At 35.2% G+C, this 27,023-nt stretch overlaps 1 protein-coding gene across 1 annotated transcript in view; it reads right to left on the bottom strand.

Moving 5' to 3' along the window:
- The window catches only part of WDFY3 (WD repeat and FYVE domain containing 3), a 309,424-nt gene that overhangs the window by 147,231 nt on the left and 135,170 nt on the right, over positions 1 to 27,023 (bottom strand). Inside the window, exons 6-10 of the mRNA XM_025385326.1 lie at positions 21,034 to 21,143; positions 16,764 to 16,925; positions 11,286 to 11,478; positions 8,892 to 9,078; positions 6,689 to 6,855 (exon numbers count right to left, since the gene is read on the bottom strand). Of these exons, the coding sequence (XP_025241111.1) occupies positions 6,689 to 6,855; positions 8,892 to 9,078; positions 11,286 to 11,478; positions 16,764 to 16,925; positions 21,034 to 21,143 (819 nt within the window). The remainder of the gene's footprint in view (positions 1 to 6,688; positions 6,856 to 8,891; positions 9,079 to 11,285; positions 11,479 to 16,763; positions 16,926 to 21,033; positions 21,144 to 27,023) is intronic.

The following is a 27,023-nucleotide window of genomic DNA, read 5'->3' as shown; positions in this document are numbered from 1 at the left end:
CATCCATGCTTCAGAGTTTGGAAATGTGTGGTAGTGTAGCATTTAATTATCTATGAGATTGATTTTGACTATAAGGACAGCTGTCTCTCAGTTTAAAAAGACTTCGAGGTTTAAGAAGTTACAGGCCTGAGAACATCAATAAAGAAGCAGGAAAATAGGAGGGGAAAAATTTTCCAAATTCCAGTTTTTCTTTATAATTAGAACACTATGGTTTTTATAAATTTTAAGCTGGAAGTTTGTTTTGTTTTCTAGCTAAAAGTACAATTTACTCATACAGACATTTGTTAAAGCAGTTTATGGCCAGCTATTCAAACATAACAAATGGAAAAAAAAAATCTTTATACATGGCTCTGGTGAGGCAAATCAGCGACAATAATCATAAAGAAATTAAGGCAGAAAGTTATACTTGAAGTACATGAAAATAAGCAGCTTGCTTCTAAAAGTAGTCCCCAGAACAATAGCTATTAGGAGTATGTGTCATTTCCAAGTATGACCAAAAAATTAACATAGTGCCTTACAGAATAAGCTGGATTTTAGAAAGTGAATAAACCAGAGAACTACCAAAATTCTTAAATGGAGTAGAAAGAACGCTCAGGGCTGGGGGCAGTAGCTCATGCCAGTAGTCCCAGCACTTTGGGAAGATGGCCTGAGGCCAGGAGTTCTAGACTAGCCTGGCTAACATAGCAAGACCACCTCCATTTCTACAGGAGATTAAAACAAAAAAAATTAGCTGGGGATGGTGGCATGTGCCTATAGTTCTAGCTACTCGGGAGGCTGAGGCAGGAGAACTGCTTGAGCCCAGGAGTTTGAGGTTGCAGTGAGCTATGATCACACCACTGCACCTCAGCCTGAGTGACAGAAAGCAATACTGTCTGTAAAACAAACAAACAAACAAAAAAGAATGCTCAGAAATCCTGACTTGGACATTTCTTAAAAACATAGGGAATTTAAAAAATCTCCAGCCTACATATGATTTCAATTTTCTGATTTCTTGTTTATAACATATATGGCAAATACCAAAAGTTTATCTTTGTTTCCTGTGTCTATTAGTCTATCTAAGTTTGTTTTTCGGTTACCTACAGAATATAAAGAGTAAAGATGTCTGGAAAAGAATAATTGACATCTCAGCAGCTTTTCAAAAAAAATTAGTTCACAGGATTATTAATTTGTATGGCAAATCAAAAGACTTAGAATAGCCAATGATTCTGAGAAGAACAAAACTGGACAACTTACGTGTCCTGATTTTAGGCTTATTATAAAGCTACAGCAATCAAGACTGTGGTATTAGCTTAAGGATAGACACATGGATCAATCAAACAAAATTCAGAAAGTGTCTCAGATATATGTAGTCATATATGATATTTTCAACAAAGGTCTTGGAACATTCAGATATCCATATTAAAAAAAGAAACCAGTACTTTCTACCCTCTATAATAATAACTTAAAATGTACTATAGACCTTAATTTAAGAGTTAAAATATGAAACACTGGATAAAGAAAAAAAAATAGAAGAAAATATTAGAGATCTTCGTGAATCTGAGTAAAGATTTCTTCTATAGGAGAAAAATAATCACAAAATATTCTTGAAATGAAAAACTGGACTTCATCAAAATTTAAAACTTCCATTTCTCAAAAGATGCATTAAAAAAACCCCAGCAAGTCAAGACGAAGAGAACACACTTCCAAAATACATATTAAGGGATAAAGAACTTATACAGAATATCTAAAGAACTCTTATAACTACAATAAAACAACCCTATCAAACAATGGGCACAGAGATCTGAACCAAGGTAGAGAAACAGATGGTGACAAAGCACATAAAAAATGTAAAACTTCATTAGTCGATTAGAAAAATGAAAATTAAAATAACAATTAGACATTATTACATACTTAGTAGAAGTCTAAAATTAAAAGGACTAACAATACCAAGTGTTACTGACAACGTCAAGTAACTGGAACTGACATTACTGATGTGAATGCAAAAATGAGACAGCCACTTTAGAAAATACTCTGGCAGTTTCTCATAAAGTTAAACATACATTTACCATATGGTCTAGCACTTTCACTGCTCTGTATTTAGCTAAAAGAAATGAAAACGTATGTCCACAGAAAGATTTGTTTTATATAAATGTCCACTGTTGCTTTATTCCTGATAGTCAAATAAATGTCCATCAACTGGTGAAGAGATACATAAATTATGGGCTATCCAAACAATGAAGTAATACCCAGCATTAAAAAGGAGCAAACTTCTGATACACGCAATAATATGGGTGATTCTCCAAAGTATTACAATATTCCTCCCATTTTCATGGTTTCATTTTCTGTGGTTTCAGTTACCCAAGGTTAATCAGTCTGAAAATATTACATACAATAGATATTTTAAGAGAGAGAGAGCACTCATCCTCTTAAGAGAGAGCACACATTTACATAACTTTTATTATTGTATATTACTATAATTTTCATATTTTATTATTATTGTTAATCTCTTACTGTGACAAATTTATAATTTCAACTTTATCATATGTATGTATGTGGAAGAAAAACATAGAATATATATGGTTTGGTATTATCTGTGGTTTCAAGTATTACTGGGGACGTTGGAACACATTCTCCCCGATTAAGAGGGGAGTGATTAGATAGAATCACTTAAAGTTTATCTAAAGAATCCAGATACACAAAAACTATATACTATATGATTACAGTGTATTAAGTTCTAGAAAGGGCAAAACTAAAACAGACTAGTGGTTGCCAGGGCAAGCGTTAAGGTGGGGAGGGCTGACTGCAAGGAGAACAAGGAAACTTTCTAGAAGGGTGAAAATATTCCACATCATGATTACAGTGGTGATTACACAACCATATCCACTTGTCAAAACTCATCAAATTCAACACTCAGATGAATAGATTTAATGTTCACAAATTATACCTCAATACTGCTAGAAAATATAAAAGACAACCTATTTCACATTCTTTCCATAATGGAATACAGCTATTTCCTTTGATTCTTGCAATAATGCTGAAAGTAGACCATGGGAAACAGAAAATTTTGAGTTATACAGGAAACTCAAAATGATGTAGCTTGACCCATTCACTATATAGAAGATTATGCCAGTTTTTCTGAAGAAGAAACTGATGTTTAGAAAAGTTAGGTCATTTATAATTACATAAATTCTGACTCTTAGGGCATCACCCTTTCTAGAGAGCCTTACTTTCATAGACATTATGTCACTGGATTCTCTCAATAACCCTGGGAGGTGCTAGGTTATATGACTATTATCCCTGTTATGAATGAGACAAAACCAGGCAATGATATTGCAAAAGATTAATTTTGCTTCATTATTTCAAAATTATACTGATGTAATTAGCTATTATGCCAATATCAACATCACATTGATAAACCAAATGAAACAACAATAAAGCATAAAATAGGAATTACATTGCTGCGATATTTTTATGTTAATTCATAGAAAGAGTTAACTGCAGAATGGTTAAGCTGGAATCTATAAATTAGAAGTTTTCTGAGAAGTCCCTATTTTTTTCTCTTACTTTATTTATTTATTTTATTATATTTTAAGTTCTAGGGTACATGTGCACAACGTGCAGGTTTGTTACATATGTATACATGTGCCATGTTGGTGTGCTGCACCCATTAAGTTGTCATTTGCATTAGGTATATCTCCTAATGCTATCCTTTCCTCCTACCCCCACCCCACGACAGGCCCTGGTGTGTGATGTTCCCCTTCCTGTGTCCAAGTGTTCTCACTGTTCAATTCCCACCTATGAGTGAGAACATGCAGTGTTTGGTTTTCTGTCCTTGTGATACTTTGCTCAGAACGATGGTTTCCAGCTTCATCCATGTCCCTACAAAGGACATGAACTCATCCTTTTTTATGGCTGCATAGTATTCCATGGTGTATATGTGCCACATTTTCTTAATCCAGTCTAACATTGATGGACATTTGGGTTGGTTCCAAATCTTTGCTATTGTGAATAGTGCTGATCAATAAACATATGTGTGCATGTGTCTTTATAGCAGCATGATTTATAATCCTCTGGGTACATACCCAGTAATGGGATGGCTGGGTCAAATGGTATTTCTAGTTCTAGATCTGTGAGGAATCACCACATTGTCTTCCACAATGGTTGAACTAGTTTATAGTCCCATCAACAGTGTAAAAGTGTTCCTATTTCTCCACATCCTCTCCAGCACCTGTTGTTTCCCGACTTTTTATTGATTTTCATTCTAACTGGTGTGAGATGGTATCTCATTGTGGTTTTGATTTGCATGTCTCTGATGGCCAGTGATGATGAGCATTTTTTCATGTTGTCTGTTGGCTGCATAAATGTCTTCTTTTGAGAAGCGTCTGTTCATATCCTTCACCCACTTTTTGATGGGGTTGTTTTTTTCTTATAAGTTTGTTTGAGTTCTCTGCAGATTTTGGATATTAGCCCTTTGTCAGATGAGTAGATTGCAAACATTTTTTCTCATTAGGTAGGTTGCCTGTTCACTCTGATGGTAGTTTCTTTTGTTGTGCAGAAGCTCTTTAATTTAATTAGATCCCATTTGTCAATTTTGGCTTTTGTTGCCATTGCTTTTGGTGTTTTAGTCATGAAGTCCTTGCCCATGCCTATGTCCTGAATGGTATTGCCTAGGTTTTCTTCTAGGGTTTTTATGGTTTTAGGTCTAACATTTAAGACTCTAATCTACCTTGAATTAATTTCTGTGTAAGGTGTAAGGAAGGGATCCAGTTTCAGCTTTCTACATATGGCTAGCCAGTTTTCCAGGCACCATTTATTAAATAGGGAATCCTTTCCCCATTTCTTGTTTTTGTCAGGTTTGTCAAAGATCAGATGGTTGTAGATGTGTGGTATTATTTCTGAGGGCGCTGTTCTGTTCCATTAGTCTGTATCTCTGTTTTGGTACCAGTACCATGCTGTTTTGGTTACTGTAGCCTTGTAGTACAGTTTGAAGTCAGGTAGCGTGATGCCTCCAGCTTTGTTCTTTTGGCTTAGGATTGTCTTGGCAATGCGGGCTCCTTTTGGCTCCATATGAACTTAAAAGCAGTTTTTTCCAATTCTGTGAAGAAACTCTTTGGTAGCTTGATGGGGATGGCATTGAATCTATAAATTACCTTGGGCAGTATGGCCATTTTCACTATATTGATTCTTCCTAGCCATGAGCTTGGAATGTTCTTCCATTTGTTTGTGTCCTCGTTTATTTTGCTGAGCAGTGGTTTGTAGTTCTCATTGAAGAGGTCTTTTGCTTTTAAGAGAAAGAGGGTCTTGCTCTGTCACCCAGGCCGGAGTGCAGTGGTGTGATGATCGCTCACTGCAGCTTTGAACTACCAGGCTCAAAAGATCCTCCTGTGTAGCTGGGATTACAGGAGTGAATTGCCACACTATTTTTTTCTTAATAGTAAATAAAATGAAACCTTAAATCACTTAGGGAAACGTAGATTTCTCCCTACTTATTGCAGAGACTCATTTAAAAGGTTCTAAACAACTTATGTACTGAGGGTACATCATATCACACTGTTTGATGATGCCATCTCTTTTCATTTATTTAAAGACTGTTGATTTCTATGTCATAACATATATAGATATGTATTATAAATTTAAATAACCAGACATGTTGGTATTTTTTGGCTGACTAAATTTTATACGGAAATATCAAGATCCTACTGAATACTCAGTAAGTGACAGTCATGTGACTAAAAACTATTAGAGGCCTCCAGGCTCAGGTTACTTTGAAATGATTACTGTGTATTTTTTGAAAAATAAAATACATAATAAAACTAGCTAGCATAATTATGTAATTAAATATTATTAAGATCCAAATGTCTGGAAATCTAGACTATAAAAATTTATCCTCTGACCTGAATGAAATAATGTAACCTCTGTACTTAGATTTTGCTTAGTTTTAAATAAAATATAAGCAGTTATACTTCATGCTGTCCATAGTCAGCCCCTGTATCCATGGGTTCTGCATGTGTGGATTCAATCAATCACAGATGAAAAATATTAAAGAAAAAAAAGGTGTGGTTGTATCGGTACTGAACATGTACAGACCTTTTTCCTTGTCATTATTTCCTAAACAATACAGTAAAATAAGAACATAGCATTTACATTGTATTTGGTATTGTAAGTAATCTAGAGATTATTTATTTGAAGTATATGGGAAGACACATGTAGGTTATATGCAAATACTATACCATTTTAAATCAGGGACTTGAGTGTCTATGGATTTTGGTATCTGTGAGGGGTCCTGGAACCAATCCCCCACAGATACTGAGGGATGATTGTATATCTTAATAGCTACAGAGATTTGACTGAAAATTGAGTTCTATTCACGTAAAGTAGAAATGCATGAAGTGCCAGCATTCAAAAGAAGCATGTTTTGATTAAATTGTTTGAATGTTAAAAAAGAAACACTGTAATATAAATCTCCTTGTTTGATTTTATGATATTTTTACAATATTATTTTCAGGTATTTGATCTGCTAGATTAAAGATTATTACTTAAGAAATACTTAGACTTAAACCATTAAAAAAAAAAAAAAAACAAGCTTTAAGGGAAACAACATATTACTTTTATATATATAACATAAACAAAAAGTAATATACCAAAATACGACAAATTAATTCTTTCTCTATTTTTCTCAGTAGCACAGAAGGGAAAAAACAAGACTCACCTTTGCCTGCAGGCTGAGGTACTGCAAATCCAGGCAATAAAAACGGTGCCCCTGTGGTAATACCAGCTGGTTTTAGTTCATTGACACCATATGTTGTTAGGGAAGTTATCAGATTAACCAGATCTTTCAAGGCATCTTTGGATTCTGCCTCTTTTGCTTGCTCCAATCTAGAAAGGTATGATTTAGAAAGTATTTTTTCTCTTTGGTTGTGTTCTCAGATTTAACACAAAGTATTTTTCAATTTTATATGCAGTAAATAAATGTATAAAAGTACTCTGAGAAGTACCGAAAGAACACTGGGGTCATTAGGGAATTATCTTTTAACAATGGTTTTACTGAGAACAGAAAATGGGTTGCAACAAATATCTTTTTTTAAAAAAAAATAGATTTATTGGGTATTTCCCCTTAAAAGAAGTAATTATTCTCATTAAAATAAACTTGGAGAATGCCAAAAAGTAGGAAAGAAGAAAAAGTACGATTAGCCTCACAAACACAATTAACATTCTTATATATTTCTTAAGCTTATCTTTTTAATATGAAAAGTTTAGTTTTTACAGTATTTATTCTCAGACTATATACAGAACGTTGTACCCTATTTTTTTCCTTTACTAGTGCTATATGTGTACTTCCACATGTTAGTGTAAGTTTTCACAGGTAAGCTTTCAGGGGCCATACAGAGCCAACCACACATTTGGGGAGGGAGAGGTCCAACAGCCAGCAGAATACAAAAGCACTAATAAATAAAATCTTGTCTACATTTTGGATTATATCTTTAGGATCAATAAACAAATGAAATTATTGTATCAGATTACCAACATTTTTAAGGCTCTTAATATTTTGCCAACCTACACTTTCAAAGGATGAATCAATTAATACCCCTCTAGCAATGTGAAGTGGTTATTTAATCAACTTCCATATGTATTTATAACTTTGCATATATATGGAAAATGATATTCTTAGGGGTTATCTAATATCAACTAGCAGCAACTAGGTTAAATTGATGTTACAAATAACAAGTTCTGGCCAGGCATGGTGGCTTACACCTATAATCCTGGTGCTTTGGGAGGCTAAGGCAGGAGGACTGCTTGAGGCTAGGAGTTTGGTAGCAGCCTGGGCAACATAGGCTCTACAAAAAAAATAAAATAAATAAAACAAAATATAGCTGGGTGTAGCTACTTAGGAAACTGAGATAGGAGGATCTCTTGTGTTCAAAATTATAGTGAGCTATGATTATGCCACTGCACTCCAGCCTCGGAACATAATGAGACCCTAGAGGGAGGGAGGGAGGGAGGAAGGGAGGAAGGAAGGGAGGAAGGAAGGGAAGGAGAGAGACAAGTAAGTTTACAAAACAGTGGTGTCTTATAATAGATCAAATGATTTAAAAGTAATTAATGGCCCAGGAATAGCTGCTGAAAAATTATGAGTATCTTCTTCTTAAGAAAATCTGTAACCAGCCACTTTCTAAGTATGTGCATGAATCATTTGCAATGGAAAAGGGGGTAACACATTTTGAAATTATTAATTTTTTTCATATACACAATCGTAAGGTTTCATTTCATCTACATAATTATTCTTGTTATTAAGTACATTAATAAAAAGACTAGAAGTACTATAAAATAAAGAACCAAAAATTAAGAAGAGTTTATACTTTAAGAAGATAATAATTCATCTAAATTCTTCTCCTTCAGCTACTAAAGAGCAGATTTATGCTTCATATCTAACCTCTGACTTGACCACATTTGTGGCCTGCATTTGGCAATTTAACTCTAAATTCACATTTCCACTCTGTTGGCAGAACAGGAATAAAAAGAAGGGAGTAGGCCAGGTGTGGTGGCTCATGACTGTAATTTCAGAACTTTGGGAGGCCGAAGGATCGCTTGAGGCCAAGAGTTTGAGATCAGCCTGGGCAACATAGCAAGATCCTGTCTTTATAAAAAATGTTTAAAAATTAGCTGGGGTGTGGTGGTACATGCCTGTAGTCCTAGCTACTTGGGAGGATGACGTGGGAGGACCATTTGAGCCCAGGAATACGAAGCTACAGTGAGCTGTGATCACACCGGGAAAAGTAGGGAGTAAAGCCAGGTATACATTAAATAAGTGTTTCATTAACCTGCTTTTCCTATAACACCAAATCACATTGTTTTCTTTGATAAAAAAGACTGAGTAGACATTTAAAATATATTCTCAAATTGTGCAGTCTTACCTAAGCAAGAGATCACAAAGAAAATTATATCCTTGCCATATCCGAAAATCATCCAGAAGTGTTTGGGAAACATCACTGGAATCTTTGAGGAAACAAGAAAGCCCAGCAAACATTTCAACAATTTCTAGGGGAGACAGGTCATCTGATTGCTGCATATTCTGAACACATGTAGATAAACACTCTTTCTCTGTAAGAATAGATAATTAAATAAATATGCATTATTCCTGACAATTGCTTAAAAATTTTTTAATTGTTAACTGTTGTTTAATGAAACATTAAATTTTAACATATCTGTAAAATACCATGAGATAAATGTAACACATTCTAAAAGTCAAATAAGAGTCATATGCACTGGGAAAGCACTGCCTCTAGGTAGTAAACAAAGGATAATACAGAAACGTGTTGAAAAATACTTGACATGTATGCACATGTAATTTTTTCACATATTTTGCTGTTTTATTAAACAAATGGCCACTGCCAAATCATATTTTTGATATTTTATATTGATATAGTAACAAGATGAAAAAAACAAAAACTATCTTCTAAGTTTAAGAACAAAAATCTAGTAATTAGTTAAAACTTTAAGTTAGGGAGAATATATAGCCTGGCTAACATGGTGAAACCTCGTCTCTACTAAAAATACAAAAATTAGCTGGGTGTGGTTGCACGCGCCTGTAGTCCCAGCTACTCGGGAGGCTGAGGTAGGAGAATCACTTGAACCTGGGAGGCAGAGATTGCAGTGAGTCGAGATCACGCCACTGCACTGCACTCCAGCCTGCGTGACAGGGCAAGACTGTCTCAAAAAAAAAAAATAAAATAAAACAAAAAAATAAATTAGAGAGACTATAGACAAATGAGATACAGAAATACTTTAGGAAATAAAAGTTTTAAAATTTTATTTGTATATTACTAGTTTAAAACACAGTTATATCTTATGCCTGACTCAGGATTTGTAGCATTTCAAGGAAGATTTTCACTTTCTTATCTTTGGTAATATGTATTTGTATAAAGAAACTTACTGTTACATAACAAAAGCTAAGATTTAACAGAGGAATGGGAGGAAATACGCATTTAATAACTGACTCATGTATTAGGTACTAGCTTTCACATATATCATTTAGTAAATGTAAGTGAACAAATTGGTGTATTATTTTGAAAGAGTTTCAGGACAATAATATCAGGTAGTTCTCAACTTGATGATTTAAGATTTTTCTACTTTATGATGATGTGAAAGTAACATGTATTCAGTAGAAACTGTACTTTATGTACCCATATAAGCATTGTTTTCCACTTCAGAATAGTATTCAGTAAATTACATGAGATATTTAATACTTTATTATAAAGTTGATTTTGTGTTAGATGATCTTACTCAACTATAGGCTAACGTAAGTGTTCTAGTTACTTTCAGGGTAGGCTAGGCTGTTATGATGTTTGGTAGGTTAAGTATATTAAATGTGTTTTTGACTTACATTATTTTCAAATTATGATGGGTTTATTGGGACATAACCCCATCGTAAATCAAGGAGCATCTGTGTATATACCAAATAAGCAGATTGCTTGAGATGCTAAGGCAATTGTCTCCTATACAGACATTTTAAAAGACAGTTGAATATTACATATACTTTAAACCGACAGTGTCTTCTTATTGCTGATAAAGAATCCACCTAATTCCATCTATGCTGCATAAGACAGATTATTACCTAGCAACTTACGCAATATCTTCAGAAAGACTGGTTATAGGATATCAAAAAAACTTCTTTTTTATTCAGTAAAAGAAGAGAGAATAGGCTGTGACATAGAACTTTCATTACATTATGACTGAATTTACACAACAATGAAATTTTTTTTAACTTTTAGAAATATCCATTGTTGGCCAGGTGTAACGGCTGACACCTGTAATCCCAGCACTTTGGGAAGCCGAGGAGGGTAGATCATTAGGTCAGGAGTTCAAGACCAGCCTGGCCAAGATGGTGAAACCCTGTCTCTATTAAAAATACAAAAATCAGCCGGGTATGGTGGTGTGCACCCGTAATCCCAGCTACTTGGGAGGCTAGGGCAGAGAATTGCTTGAACCCAGGAGGTAGAGGCTGCAGTGAGCCGAGATTGCACTACTGCATTCCAGCCTGGGCAACAGAGAGAGACTCCATCTCAAAAAAAAAAAAAAAAACAAAACAAAACAAAAAAAGAAATATCTGTTGTTCAGAACTTACGAGGAGAATGTTTTACATTTGAAATGCCCCCATAGATGAAAAAAAATTTTCTTTTATCTCGGCAAATTTATTTTTTATTTTAAAGAACAAGGTATAGAATACTGAAAGATAAAAATACATCTATTATTAAATGAAGAAAAGTGGAAGAAATTTAGAACACTGAAATATATAAAGAGATATTCACCATGAATATACTTCACTACATTGACACTAAGACCATGACGAGATATGGTCATGAGGACTTCTCCAGCACTCTTTCTCCAAGGCAGGTTATAGGGAGGGCACCAAGAGGTTATTGCACTGAATAGAAGCTGGAGGTCATCTTTCTGAGCCAGCTCCTCCGCAGGGGAAACAAAACTGCACAGTTTCACTAAGATCTAAAAAATAAAACAAAACAAAACAAGAGTGTATAAGCAAAAATCAAATAATCTGATTTAAAAATGGGCAAATGAGCTGAATGGACTTCTCTCAAAAGAAGACATAGAAATGGCCAACAGGTATATGAAAAAATGCTCAACATCACTAATCATCAAGGAAATGAAAATTAAAACCACAATAAGGTATCACCTCAAGCCAGTTAGAATGGCTATTATCAAAGATAAAAATGAACAGATGCTGGTTAGGATGTAGAGAAAGGGGAACTCCTATATACTGTTAGTGAGAATATAAATTAGTACAGCCATTATGAAAAACAGTATGGAGGATCCTCAGAAAAGTAAAAATAGAACTACCATATGATCTAGCAATCCCACTACTGGGGGTATATATCCAAAGGAAATGAAATCGGTATGTCAAAGAGACAGCTGTACATCCACATTTACTGTAGCACTATTCCCAACAGCCAAAATTTAGAATCAACCTAAGTATCCAACAGATGAATGGATAAAGAAAATATGGAATATATATATACAATCTAAAACTATTCAGCCATAAAAAAGAATGAAATTTTGTCATTCAAGGCAATGTGGATAATATGTTAAGGAAAATAATCCAGGCACAGAAAGATGAATATTGAATGCTTTCATTCACGTGTAGTAGCTTAAAAAGTTGATCTCATAAAAGTAAAGAGTAGAATTTTGGTTACAAAGGGTGGATAAGGGAAAGCGAGTGGGGCAAACTAAAGGCTGGTTAAGGGATACTTAAGTACAGTTAGGATTAAGTTCTAATGTTCTATAGCACTATAGGGTGAATATTATTTAAAAAACAATTTATTGTATATTTTTAAATAGCCAGAATAATTAATTTTGAATGTTCCCAATGCAAAGAAGTAATAAATGTTTGAGGTGATGGATATATATACACTAGTTACCCTTGATTTGATCATTACACATTGTATACATAAAAATTATTACACTATGACCTATAAATATGTGCGCTGTCAATTAAAATTAATAATGAAAGTTAAAAAACCATAAGACTGTATGTAAGTAAGTAAATGGCTGATTATGTTATGACAGTAAACTAGTCCTACTTATATCAGCTTATTTTGAAAAAAAAAATTTACTATCCTCTCTTCACCCTAATATTTTTGCATACCTTGGCTTGAAACAAGATAAAACAGTATTGCCTTTCCAAGTCAACATTTTATTTTTCTAACTTAGTTCTTTAATTTTTAGTTTGCCACAGGCAAAATGTAATTTTCTTCTCTAAAAGGGACAGTTTTAGTAAAAAAAAGGAAGTAAAAATAGATCTTTAAAAGCAAAGATATTTTGAAATTGTTTCAATTTTCTATACAAGTAACAGGGGATATTAGAATAATATAAACAATATTCATTTCAAAGTATTTTAAATCTAGTTGCCAAAAACCTAAAGTCTGGCTTTCAAAGAAGACTCAAGACTTCTTAAGTACTGGAATGAGAACGTATTCTTTAACTGTGATTTGCAGAATACACACTACACAAGGGCACACAGCGTTAAGAGCCTGCAACTTGGGAATTCAGCAATGGTTTCTGCCCTCAATGGGCTCTTCCTTCTAATACCAGTTCAGGTTAGGAAAAGTTAACTTTTCTGTTTGCTAAATTTTCTCATCTAAATATTTTTCAAAATATACAATATGAATGAAATTACTATAATTTATGACATCATTTTATTATCTTGAAAAAGAGTGCTTCATGAAATTTTGATAATTTAGCATCAGTGGAAAATAGCAGCCAGGTGTGGTGGCTCACGTCTGTAATCCTAGCACTTTGGGAGGCCCAAGGTGGGCAGATTGCTTGAGTCCAGGAGTTTGAGACCAGTCTGGGCAACATGGTAAAACTCCATCTCTACAAAAAATTAGCTAAGCATGGTGGCTAGTTAACTCAGGAGACTGAAGTGAGAGGATCGCCTGAGCCCAGGAGGTCGAGGCTGCAGTGAGCTATGATCGTGCCACTGCACTTCAGTCTAGATGACAGAGTGAGACCTTGTCTCAAAAAAGGAGAAAAGAAAAGAAAAGAAAAGAAAAGAAAAGCTCAATAGAGAGAGGTATTTGAAATATCATATTTTATCTGAGAAAACTAGGCCTTCCTTTTCCTATTTCCTTCAAATGCAAAAACTTGCTTAGATATAAAAGCTTTCTAATTCATAGCTGCCAAGTATCAGAAAGGGAAAAAGGTTTAATAATTCATAAAAACAATAAAATATTTATAAAACCAGTAAATATGGTACCCTTCCCACCAAATGCCTGGAGAAACTGCTGGATACCAAATGTCCATTAATATGTGTAATATGTCATCATCTTTTATCATATGTGAATACAGACAGTTAAATGCAACAAAAAAGTATATTCTCAGAGGGGTGTATTACTGATTATAGTTGTTGTTGGTTCTGACACTGCCTTATATGATTAGGGAGACAAATGCCAGTTTTCCAATTAGGTACATAGAAAACAAACCCACAAATAATAAAATACTTTTTTACAAATCAAATCACTGTTCTCAAGCTGGATGCAAGGATTTCTTGAATTTGTTGACTTCTAAGATAATTGGTTCATCTTTATAGGTAGGATTCTTATTAATAATCTAGAATGATCCTTTCATTTTACAGAACAGAAAACTGTAAAGTCAATTTATCATTCCTGGCTGGGCATGGTGGCTTATGCCTGTAATCCCAGCACTTTGGGAGGCTGAGGCGGGAGGATCACTTGAGCCCAGGAGTTCGAGACCAACCCTGCCAACATGGTGCAACCTCATCTCTACTAAAAACAACAACAACAAAAAACTAGCCAGGCTTGGTGGCACAGCTTGTAATCCCAGCTACTTGGGTGGTTAAGGCACGAAAATCGCTCGAATCAAAGAGGCGGAGGTTGCAGTGAGCCAAGATCGTACCACCTCACCCCAGCCTGGGAGACAGAGCGAGATTGTCTCCAAAAAAATTTTCTCATTCCTCTTCTGCCTCTACACTAACCACTTATATTTGTAAGAACTCTGTTACAAAAGTCCAATCAAGTGTGGCAGACCAATAATTGGCCACATCAACAACAACAACAAAAAACTGAATGCCCGCATGAAGCATTACCAAATGCTAAAGTCCCAGGAAACCATATGTCACATAATACACACGTAGGGATTTCATCTATTTTAAAACATTTAATAAGCTTGTCTCAATTGGTTTCCTAGACACAATGATGAAAACATTAGCCTGCGATGAGGAACTAAAACAAAGGAAGTGATACACTAAAAGGAGCAGTGAACTAGGAGTTGGTAGAGCTAGGTTTTTATTACTGTCACTCATCTTCTGTGGATCATAAACCGGAATATTAGTTTCCACAACTGTAAATGAGGAGTTTGATTTAAATGATCTTTTGAGTCCCTTTTGGCCTTAATATTCAATGACTTCAGTATGCTAAAGTGACTCCCACATGACTGAAAGTCAGCACCTGGTTTTCAAGTAGAAATAATTTTTTAAAAAAACTTTGCTATGCTTACTTAGGTATTAAAAGTATCAAATGGAGATTCCATTTATTACCTAAGGCATTAGTTCTTTAAAAAGGGTTTACTGAAATGAGACCGCTATCCTAATCAGCAAAGATCAACCCACTACATTCATCGGCAATATCTTCAAGCAGCTATAATTCCTATGCGATTTACTCCTTCATTTATTCCCATTGCTTTTCTCAGCCAATCTAATTCAGGAGTCAGATAGATCTGAGTTCTAAGCCTATTTCTGCCATTTGCTTATGTAATCATTTTGGGGAAAAACAAAAGCTTTGAAGTCATGGGGTTATCTTGCAAATTGAGATGTGAGATGAGAAATATTAACCACAAGCACAAAAGTAACAGATCAATTGTTCAATAAATACATTGATTTAGTATTTTACTTGATAATCCTATTCTTTCACTTTCTAAAACTGTCTTGGTCTCACTCTCCCCTGTCCTTTCATCACTAGCAGCTCTACAAAACAGTCATCCTTACAGTAAAGAGCCCAGTGACATGAGGTAAGCCTGCAACCATTATTCTACATAGCTCTATCTTTTATACCCCAATCCACTGTTCTCTTCATTCCCTTCCTACTCTTAATGGTGATGATGGTGGCAGCAGCAGTAATCACAGTTACTTCTTCCTATCTACTATGTGCTAAGCTGAAAACTGTACCTTTACATATTATGTCATTTAAGCCGCAAAAAACCTTTTAGGTAGATATCATTTTCATTTTACAGGTGCGAAATCTGCATCTTAGATGACTTAGCTTTAGAGAACTAGATCTAAACATGTTGTTGTTTTTAACTGTTGATTGGGTTAAAAACATGTAAAATTTACCATCTTAACTGTTTTAAGTGTGTGGTACTGGTACAGTAGTATTAACTATATGTACACTGTTGTGCAACAGAACTTCTTCATCTTGCAAAACTGAAACTCTATTCCTATCAAAAAATAATTCCCTTTTCTTCTTTCCCTTAGTACCTAGCCACCAGTATTTTACTTTCTGTTCTACCTGTATTACTACGTTAGATATGTCATATGAGTGGAATCATGCAGTATTTGTCTTTTTGCATCAAATGTTGTTTTTTTAATACTATATCAGACCAACGGACAGATTATATTCTCTATGTTTGTAGGTTGCTTGTTTTGACAATTTTCTCCCAAGAAAGGATATCATACATGATGACTATATTCCTGGGCTAGCTAATAAAGGTCTATCACATGTTTGTTAACCCACAATGCTATTAAAAGAACAGTGCTAATAGTGGGAAAGAAGAATTTTACAGGTAGGGCAGAGGAGGAGGCAGCCATCACCAAAGTACACTGTCTTTACAAGTGAAATATTTATAGGCTAGGAACTTCCTGTATATAAACAGCAACTAGACAGAATTTCCAGACATTATAAGAAATATTATCCAAATCTTTGTATCATTTTCAAGAGTTTTTCCTTGCTTAGTTCATTTTTGATACATGCCGATATATCAAGTGTAATCTCAATGGCTGGATCTGTTCAGAGAAATAATGCCTCACTCAAATATTCCTGAATATTGCCTAATGCCTCACTCAAATATTCCTGAAAAGAATATTTCAATATTATTTCTGCAGATTCAAAAAATGTGACAATTATATGAGATAAAGTCATAATATCATAAATAAAATGAAATATGAGTTAATAAATGGAATATGTAGAACATCTATTTAGGAAGTACACCCACTTCCCTTTAAATAGGGTGGACATCCAGGCAAATAGCACCTTTCATACCTGTACAAAAACTTTCTGGAGTAGTCCTCGACGTTCTGCTAGAGGTAGCTCATTCTGTGCACCTCCAACTGCCTCAGGCACATGTGGAAGGTCAAAAAACAGATATAAACATTTAACCAGGGTGGAAGGCACTGACATTGTTGTCATGCAGTCCACAGTTTTCTGGAAAACAAACCAATAAATAAGTGAATAGATAGACAGACACAACTATAATTGGTACAGCCAAATAATTCATAAATGTTAACCTGAAAATTACATATCAAGGTAACTTTTTAAATGCATATAAGAATTTAAAAATGACTCCAAGTGAAGAAATATACAACTTTGCATTTGAATAATTTTGCTTTAATCAAATAGTGAGATTGAGTTTGTTATATAGTAAATTAGCAATTAAAGGTAATATTTATTTATTAAAAAGCAGCATGTTTCAGGAAGCATAAGCTTTACAATTCAGAAAAACAGACACTTAATAACTATGAACTTCAGCAAACTACTTAATTCTCCTGAGATTCACTTTCCTTTCTTATAGAAATAGATAGAATGATACACCCTCTTCAGGGTTAACATGAGAGTTATGTAAGATAATAAACACAAAGATACATTAAGCACTAAATTGTATATTCATTGTTGCTCTTCTATTATTTTTATCTTTATTCTTATTGTAGATTTTTGAGGCTAGAAAGACACTTGAGTGATAAAGCCATCACTGACACCAATACATCTCCACATTAGTTTCAAAGATATCCAGAGGAGAAACTCCTCTAGACCTTCTTACAGTACATATTTCAACATTGTTAAGTATGATATATTTATCAAAATTTTCCATGGTGCAGTTTGGAACAAAAAGTTTAACCGCACTAGAGATCAACAGACTGCATAATCTGTTGATTCGTTTATTTACTTTCTCATAAAACATTTATTGAGTGTGTAGGGAATGTTAGGCTGTGTGCTGGGAGCTGGGCATGCAAAGATGAAGCATCTCTGTCCTTCAGAAGACCACAGTCGACTGGAATTATTAGAGTCCTAAATAATTATGATTTAATCTTTTAAGATTTCAGTCTAACAATGGTAGTACATACAGGCTAATATAAAAGGGATTAACCAACATTGCCAGGAAGGGCATTAAAAAGTATAAGGAATTAAAAAAAAGGGAAAGATCACCTGGAAGATACATAGGAGGTGGTTAGGCCATATGGTACAGTATTTTTGAAGAACCACAGATTCCAAAAATGCTGACTCCTGAAGAGCCACAATAATAATGGCTAACCTTGAATTACTGTTTACTATGTAAGAGGCATAAGGCTAATAAGCACTTTACATACATCATCTTACCTACTACTTAAGTCAACCCCATGAGACACTTCATTTGTAAAATGATCCTTATTTCACAACTGAAGCAACTGAGGCTCATCACTTACATACCCTGCTTTAGGTCAGAGAGCTGGCTAAGTGGCCTACAAAGTGTGTATGCTCAATGACCTATGAAAATAGTCTCACGTTTTATTTTGTTGGCAGTGATGACCCAGTGAAGTGTTACAAACAAAAAGTAAAAGAACTAGATTTCAGAAAATTAACTGGTGGTAATACAGATCATAAATTAAATATAGAGCCAGAAGAAAAGGGTAATTAGGAAACTAACTCCCCAAACCACAGAAGAGATGGGGCCAGAACTAATGCAGTAGCAGGGTGATGAAGAAGAGAGAGCTTCAAGACTATCCCTGGAAGATGTGGCCCCTTTCTACATACCTAACCTGCCATTTCTTGTCTCAAATACTCTAAACCTTTTATTCTATTCACCTACGATTTATTATTTCTTAACACTTGCGTTACCATACATTTAATGTTCAGTTTAAACATCTGCTATGTCTCAAAGTTTACTGAACTCATCTTCCCTTCTACCTTCACCTTCAAAATGTTTAACTCTCACATTTCTATTTTCAATAGCACTATATATGCCCCTTTATTAAATATGATGGTATTATCTTTTCCTGCTTCATCTCTGTCATCTATGCATTGAGTCGGGACTATGTTTTGGTCATCTCTGTATATCGCTGCTACCAGGAGAAAATGGTGCTCAAAAAAGGTAGCTCCAAACATAACACTGAATTTGCTTTTCAAATGTTATCTATTTCCAGATAGATTATTACGAGCTTTAGCTCACCACTAAGCAAAGTGGTATGACATTTCATTTTCATCTGATTGTAGATAGATTTAAAGTATAACTTGGCATCTAAACTTGTAATTTTTAAGTGATTAGGTTTTCATAGAAAATATGAATAAATGTAGAACACTGTACTAAAAGTTAATATTACTTATATTAAATATCAATAGTAAATATTTAAATTATATAAAGTTTTAATAGCAAATAAAGATGTGCTATTCTAAACCAAATTTTGGTATAGTAACACACAGACATTTATAGCTATCATCAACAGCAAACAGAACTGAGATTTTGTTATTCATCCAGTAGAGTCAGATACATGAAAACAATGGTCTACTCTGGGACCATTTGAAGATTACTTAGAATAACCAACCCGCTCCATTTGCCTGAGACTGTGCAGTATCCTGAGATGCAGACCTTTCTATCCTAAAACCTGGAAAATCTCAGGAACACCAGGACAGGTTGGTTACACTAATTCCCTGAGATTTAAAAAAAAAAAAAAAAAAAAAGAGGGCCAGGCACGGTGGCTCACGCATGTAATCCCAGCACTTTGGGAGGCCAAGACAGGCGGATCACCTGAGGTCAGGAGTTCGAGACCAGCCTGGCCAACACGGTGAAACCCCATCTCTACTAAAAATACAAAAATTAGGTGGGTGTGGTGGCACCCGCCTGTATTCTCAGCTACTCAGGAGGCTGAGGCAAGAGAATTGCTTGAATCTGGGAGGCGGAGGTTGCAGTGAGCCAAGGTCACGCCACTGCACTCCACTCCAGCATGGGTGACAGAGCAAGACTCCACCTCAAAAAAAAAGAAAGAAAAAAAAAAAGAAAGAAAAAACACAGCAAACAAATAAAAAGAAAATAGATCATTCCAAGGAGAAAATTCTAAGAGATAATTACTTTGGGTTACTGACAGGTTTCAGGATATGGTTACTAAGACGTACGCACTGTATCTGCTGTGGCCAGTCACCTGGTATAATGATGTTACAGTTACCTAGGTCCATTATTAAATGATGGGAGGTGTTTAAAAGTCCACTGTAACTTAGACAACAAGACATTTCCAAGATTGGTACTGACTTCAGTAGGTAATTATACTCTGGATTTTAGAAGGCTGAATAAACCTCTTTCATTGCCAAAACATCAAAGGCCAAAAAATCAGGTAATTCAAATAGCTCATTAATGAGCACATGTAACATATTTCATGACAGATACTTACAGCTGATTTAGAGGAAATAAAAGTAATTTCCAGAATAAATCAAATGAGAAGAAAATATATATTATCCTAAAAACATCAATGTTTCCTTATTTCCCATACAAATTTAAAACTATTTTCCATGTAATTTGTTCTTTATTAGCTGAGTGACTTTACATAAACAGTGATTTTTTTTTTTTAATTTTCCTGAGCCAGAGTTTCCCTAACACGGGTGACAAAAATGTTGGGCTGGGCCTGATAGACCCAGAGTTCCTGAGCCACTTGCCACCAGTCAGAAATAGTCCATCTGTTTGCCCAGAATGCTCTACAAATGGTATCACTACAAAAAATTTTTTTAGAGACAGGGTCTCATTCTGTCACCCAGGCTGGAGTACAGTGCTGTGATTATGGCTCATTGCAGCTTCAACCTCCAGGGCTCAAGCAATCCTCTTGCCTCAGCCTCTGAACAGCTGGGACTTCAGGTACAGGCCACCATGCTCAGCTAATTTTTTTTTTTTTTTTTTTTTAGAGATGGGGGTCTCTCTATGTTGGCCAGACTGGTCTCAAACTTCTGGGCTCAAGCAATCTTCCCACCTTGGCCTCTCAAAGTGCTGCAATTACAGGTGTGAGCCACTGAGCCCAGCCACAAATGGTTATGTTCCTATGTGTGTTACAACATATCGAGATGGAAAACACTGCTCTAAGTCATGCGTTTCCTTATGAGTAAAATGCATAGAACATCAAACTCCTGGCAGAGATGCTATGAGAAGCATGAAATAATGTTTTAAGAGAGTTAGAAGAATACAAATGATTATCATAGTATCTCATCCGGATATAATGATATATTTAATAACAAAATCACAAGAGAGGTTATAAAATAAAGATGCTGAGTTATCAAACATGAAAACTAAGAACTTTACCTGACCAGAGGAAGCTAACAAATTAATTGTCGTCAGAAGCATCCAGCCTCTACTGGCTTCTTCACTCTGATTGATCTCCAGGAACTGAACTATGGCCCGACTTGCAGCCTCTATAAAACCAAAGGGAAAGTCATTAAGTGGGGGGAAAGTCACATATAAAGAGGTTCTTCTTTAAAACCTACCAAGAAAATGAAAATTTACTAAGCACATAATTATATCAGTACTATTACATATGGAAAAACTTAAAAAATAGCAATGTTTTAATGATATTCATAAACCATTATATCGTTAATACAGAAATGTAAAAGCCAACCTATGTATTTCTGGGAAAGTTATGACAGGAGCTGATCAGAAAGTCACAGAAGAGGTGAAATTTGAGCTAAATCTGCCTGGAAAACAAGTACATGTTTGTCCAGGAAGTGGGAGTGATTAAAGATGCAGAGAGAACAAGAACACAGCAATAAAGCAAGAGTGGCTAGAGGAATGAGCCTGATACATACAGACCAAGACAAAGAACTGTGATAACACTTTCTTAACATTATAGAAGAACACTGTTGAGAAGTGGAGTCTAATACCAACAGTAGTGATTTTTTAAAATAGAGGTGCCTAATTATGAAGGAGGGTAAGCTACTGGCTGTATTTGTTTTTTTGGGCAAGAGGGAGCAAATGTAGTTTCTTGAGAAAAGGAGATGATGAAAGGATTATACTAAGACTATTAATCTAGTAGTAATGTGTATGACAGACTGGAAGGCTAAGGAGAATGGTGAGAGGGAAATAAAATTAAGAGGCTTCCTAAGTAATACACACAGGAATAACTTGAGCAGCTGACAGGAGCAAGAGAGAAACAGTGAAATACATACGACAGCCAATCATAGAACTGCAGACTTGGAAGAATCTTCAAAAGTAAATTTAGTTGATTATTTTCCTTATTAGAGAGAAGAGTAAATAGAGATGTCTCTAAATACGTACCTAATTTCATCAGCATGGTTTGCCAATTTTTATAGTAATATATGATAGGACTTAAAATTGTCAGAAAAGAAGTCCAATTTGGCAGGGTGCAGTGGCTCACACCTGTAATCCCAGCACTCTGGGAGGCCAAGGCAGGTGGATCACCTGAGGTCAGGAGTTTGAGACCAGCCTGGCCAACATGGAGAAACTCCATCTCTACTAAAAATAGAAAAATTAGGCAGGTGTGGTTTCATGAGCCTGTAATCCCAGCTACTTGGGAGGCTGAGGCAGGAGAATCGCTTGTACCTGGGAGGCGGAGGCTGCAGTGAGCCAAGATCATGCCACTGCACGCCAACCTGGGCAACATAGTGAGACTCTGTCTCAAAAAAAAACAAAAAAAAGAACAGAAGGTAAGTTCAATTTGTTCAGTGGGAACTAACTGGGTAAAAAACTAATGTATACTTGGCTGGGTGTGGTGGCTCACGCCACCGAGGTCAGGAGATCAAGGACATATTGGCTACTAACACAGTGAAACTCTGTCTCTTAAAAATACAAAAAATCAGCCAGGTGTGGTGGTGGGAGCCTGTAGTCCCAGCTACTTGGGAGACTGAGGCAGGAGAATTGCTTGAACCTGGAGCCAGAGGGTGCAGTGAGCCGAGATCACATCACTGCACTCCAGCCTGGGTGACAGAGCGAGACTCCATCTCAACAACAAAACAAAACAAAAAGCTAATGTATACTTAACACACTTCATAAAGAAGTAGAAAGTAGAAAATAAGATTTAGGTTATCTTAGGTGTATTTTTTCTTTAATTTAACATAAAATAGAAGTGTTTTATTAGATAACTGAATACAAGACTTACACATGATTCTGGGCTGGGCAAAGTTTAATCTTTGTAAACTTCCATTTGAGGGTACACTATAGCAGTAAAATTTTTAAAATAGCTTCTTTTTATTGCGTCTTAACTACATATCAAGCATTGTGTTAAGTACTTGTGGGTTTAACTCATTTAATCTTTACAAAGAACCCTGTGGGTTATTTTCTACTAATATATCCCTTATAATAGTGTAAGTTGAGAAATGCAGAAGATAAATAATTTGCCTACAATCACGAAGCTAGTCAGTGAAAGAGATCTGGATAGGGCTGAGGTTGAATGATACGGGGAGATTCCAAACTCCATCAACAAAATAAACTATCTTTACATAACAAATACATTTTAGTATTTTGTAAAGAATAGTATAACTGTATCACTGCAAAAAAAAAAGAACTATTTTATTTTCACCTGCCAATTTCAGTATGTGTCATTCAGAATATTTCAAAGGCATCTCCCACTTTTTATTCTATTATTTTTTATTTTTTTGAGACAAGGTCTCACTCTATTGTCCAGGCTGGAGTGCACGATCACGGCTTACTGCAGCCTCAACCTCCTCAACTCAAGCAATCCTCCTGCCTCAGTCCCCCATGTAGCTGGGACTAACAGCATGCACCACCATGCATAGCCAATTAAAAAAAAATTTCTTTGTTGAGACAGAGTATCGCTATACTGCCCAGGCTGGTCTCAAACTCCTGAATTCAAGTGATCCTCCTGTCTTGGCCTCCCAAACTACTGGGATTACCTGTACCTGTGAGCTGCTGTGCCCAGCCTCACTTTTTATTTTTAATGAGGTAAGTGGCTCATTTTAAAAGTATATAGCATTTAGTGCTATCTTAAAAAATTATGTATACTAGCAAGACAATTAAAATAAAACCTCCGTAAATCAAATGGTTTCTTAAAACTTTGAGGAAAAAATGCCCACTACTAGTCAGAAACATACTGGATCTTTTAATTTCAATATTTAACAAATACAAATATAAATGATGATTTAAGTTTTTAAGAGTTAATTAAAGAAGATATTAATAGTAAACCATCTTTAGAGTTGTCAATCATTTGATTCAAGCTTTATCTTTCACACTGCATTTCAATACATATAGTTAGAATGAAAAACACAGAAATGAGGTTAGTAAAGCCCAGGATTAGATTAAATAAGTAAAGAATGCAGACAATCTTAAATGCAATTTCTCAACCTACACTGAGAGAAAACAAACAAATTTAATTAGCATTCAAAACAATCAGAATGCAAAACATGTTAATAATAAGTGAAATACAAGTTTTCCTTTGCAAAGTCCATTTAAAGCATATGCCATTTTCAAATTTTTGCTTCATGATGATGGTGAGTTACATTAATGGTATTATTATACTTATTTCATTAATGAAGACAAAAAGCCCTAAACACCCTTACCCCCTCCAAAAAAAAATTCCACAAGTTAGTCAGAAAAACAATATTAGAATTCACAGCTTCCATGCTTTTCATTTAACAATACATAACCACATCTTGGGAATGAAATTACCTGAAGGTGTTGTGGCTTTGAAATCCTTGGGGGACAGCAGGGCACACTGTTTTTCTGTTTAAAAAAAAAGGCTGGGTTGTCTAAGTGGGGATTCACTAAATTCCACTAATCCCACCACAAGAGTACTGGGGTCAACATCATCCAGCCTCTCCACTGCTGGATTGCCGCCCACTGGGGGATTGCACTACTAGGTTTAACAGTGGCACCTAGCATGTAGCAAAAACATTAATAATAAACTGAAGATACTACTTTATGCAGGTAGGAATTTTCTGCTTTGCTGATATAAATTGACCATGTGCTCTTAAACTTAAGCAGAATTAGAACTGGCTGAACTAACTAGAAGAGATGGGGAAAAATCTTAAGATACACCCTCTATACAATCTGGCTACAACATTATGTTTTTGTCAAATTAACTGAGTCACTACTTACTTCCAGCAAAAGCCACAAGGAGGCAAAGGAACAAGAAAGAATGAAGGGAGACAAGGAGACTGTGACTTGACCTAAATGTGTAACAAATCATCCATGTATCCATTTTGCAACTTGATATGCCCTAAAAGGTTTCCATTTACATTAACTTCAGACAGATGTAAACAACAGAACTGCACATAAGCTTGTTTCCTACTGAGATATCTACAGTCCATATCTCAAGTAATCTGATAAAAAAGTCTGTATCTGTGAGTGCTGATTAGGTAACACCCAAAATAACAAGTCTTCCATAGCAAATTCAGAGGGGTACTGGAAGAATAATCTTGTTCTGGTGAACAATGAACATAACCAGCCTTCAAAGGAATAACAGAAGGTTCACTTCACCTGTTTTTTGGTAGAAAAACTATGTGAATGTAAATTAAGACAAAATTCTTTTCAATGATAACTGCCTATAAAATAAAAGGTTATATGAGGTATCTAAAGTAGTCGAACTTATAGAAGGAGAAATCAGAATGGTGGTTGGTGGCCAGGGGCTGAGAGGAGGGGGAAACGAGGAGCTGCTGTCCAATGGGTATAGTTTCAATCATGTAAGATTAAAAAAAAGTTCTAGAGATCTGCTTGCTGTACAGCATGGTACGTATAGTTAACAGTCTGTACTGTACACTTAAAAATTGGTGAAGAGGGTAGACCCCATATTAAATGTTATTTTAACCACAATAGAAATAAGTAAATAAGAAAATAAAGATGAAATATGTAAGAGTTGGATGATTTAGGATATACTTAGGTCCTGAAAAATCTAGAACTTTTTACTAGAAAATCAATAGGTCAAAAAGTCTCCATGAATGTATTTTTGATAACACTGACCAAAATAATCTTCCAACGTTCTAAACGAAAAATGAAAGAAAAAAAACAAAGATTCCCATAGCCAGGGTAAGGCTGACTAAGGAGACACTCCAGAATTATGTTCTTCTCTCCTAAAAATCAGGAAGGCTGGCTCTTCTAACTCTACTCTGATTCTCAAAGCATTTAAAAAAAAAAAAAAAAAGGGCAGAGAAATCCTATGTCCAAAATCAGTAAAAGTTTATTGAACACCTAATTATGTGACAAGCATTATTCTAGGTGCTAGTAATACAGGGGTGAACACAACAGACAATAAAATTAAATAAGTAAATAAAGAAAGTACTTTCAGATGATAACAAAGCTATGAAGGTTAACATACAATGTGACTGAATAGATACTAATGGGTGTGGGGACAGAGGATAGAAGACCTATTTGAGACAGGGTACTCAGGAAAGATTTTTCATGAGAAGTAACACAAACTAAATTGAGTATCATAGGATTCAAAGGTTAATGAATTTCAAAAGTTTAAAACTAAAAATTATGTGAAATTACACAATATGAAAAAAATGTATCTTAAAAAATTCCTAGGTAATAAGTTGCCACCAATGAGGAAAAGTGGATGAAGAGCACATGATCCTAGGTACTATTTTTGTAACTTCCTAAGAGTCTATGACTATTTTAAACTTAAAAGTTAAAAAAAAATACTTGTGTAATTTTTACTGTAATTAACAATGAGACATCTTCTACTCTATTTAAGACATCTTTCATTACATCTAAAAAATTGCTCTATGGATGTAAAATCATAAAGGGAGTTTGGAAAATGAATCTCCAATGTAGCAAAATGTCTTTCTACAAACATGCAGATTAAGTATGTAAAAAGATAGTAACAGAGGCAAGTATAAATAAGTTTTAGGAATTTTTTCCTAATCTAGTATGTCATTCAAGAAAGAATGGGGAATACCTCATTTCATCAGTATGGGTATTTCCTTACAGGACTATGAAAATGGATGAATACATCCATTAAAATGCTCGTAAAAGGATTTTTAAAAGGTATAAACTTTTAAGAACAAGAACAGGATAGGCCGGGCGCGGTGGCTCAAGCCTGTAATCCCAGCACTTTGGGAGGCCGAGGCGGGTGGATCACGAGGTCAGGAGATCGAGACTATCCTGGCTAACATGGTGAAACCCCGTCTCTACTAAAAATACAAAAAACTAGCCGGGCGAGGTGGCGGGCGCCTGTAGTCTCAGCTACTTGGGAGGCTGAGGCGGGAGAATGGCGTGAACCCGGGAGGCGGAGCTTGCAGTGAGCCGAGATCACGCCACTGCACTCCAGCCTGGGAGCACAGCGAGACTCCGTCTCAAAAAAAAAAAAAAAAAAAAAAAAAAAA

This window comes from Theropithecus gelada, chromosome 5 (genome assembly GCF_003255815.1).
Source record: "Theropithecus gelada isolate Dixy chromosome 5, Tgel_1.0, whole genome shotgun sequence".
NCBI lineage: Eukaryota > Metazoa > Chordata > Mammalia > Primates > Cercopithecidae > Theropithecus > Theropithecus gelada.
The sequence above is the reverse complement of the archived record's forward strand: the minus strand, read 5'-3'. Positions and strand labels throughout refer to the sequence as shown.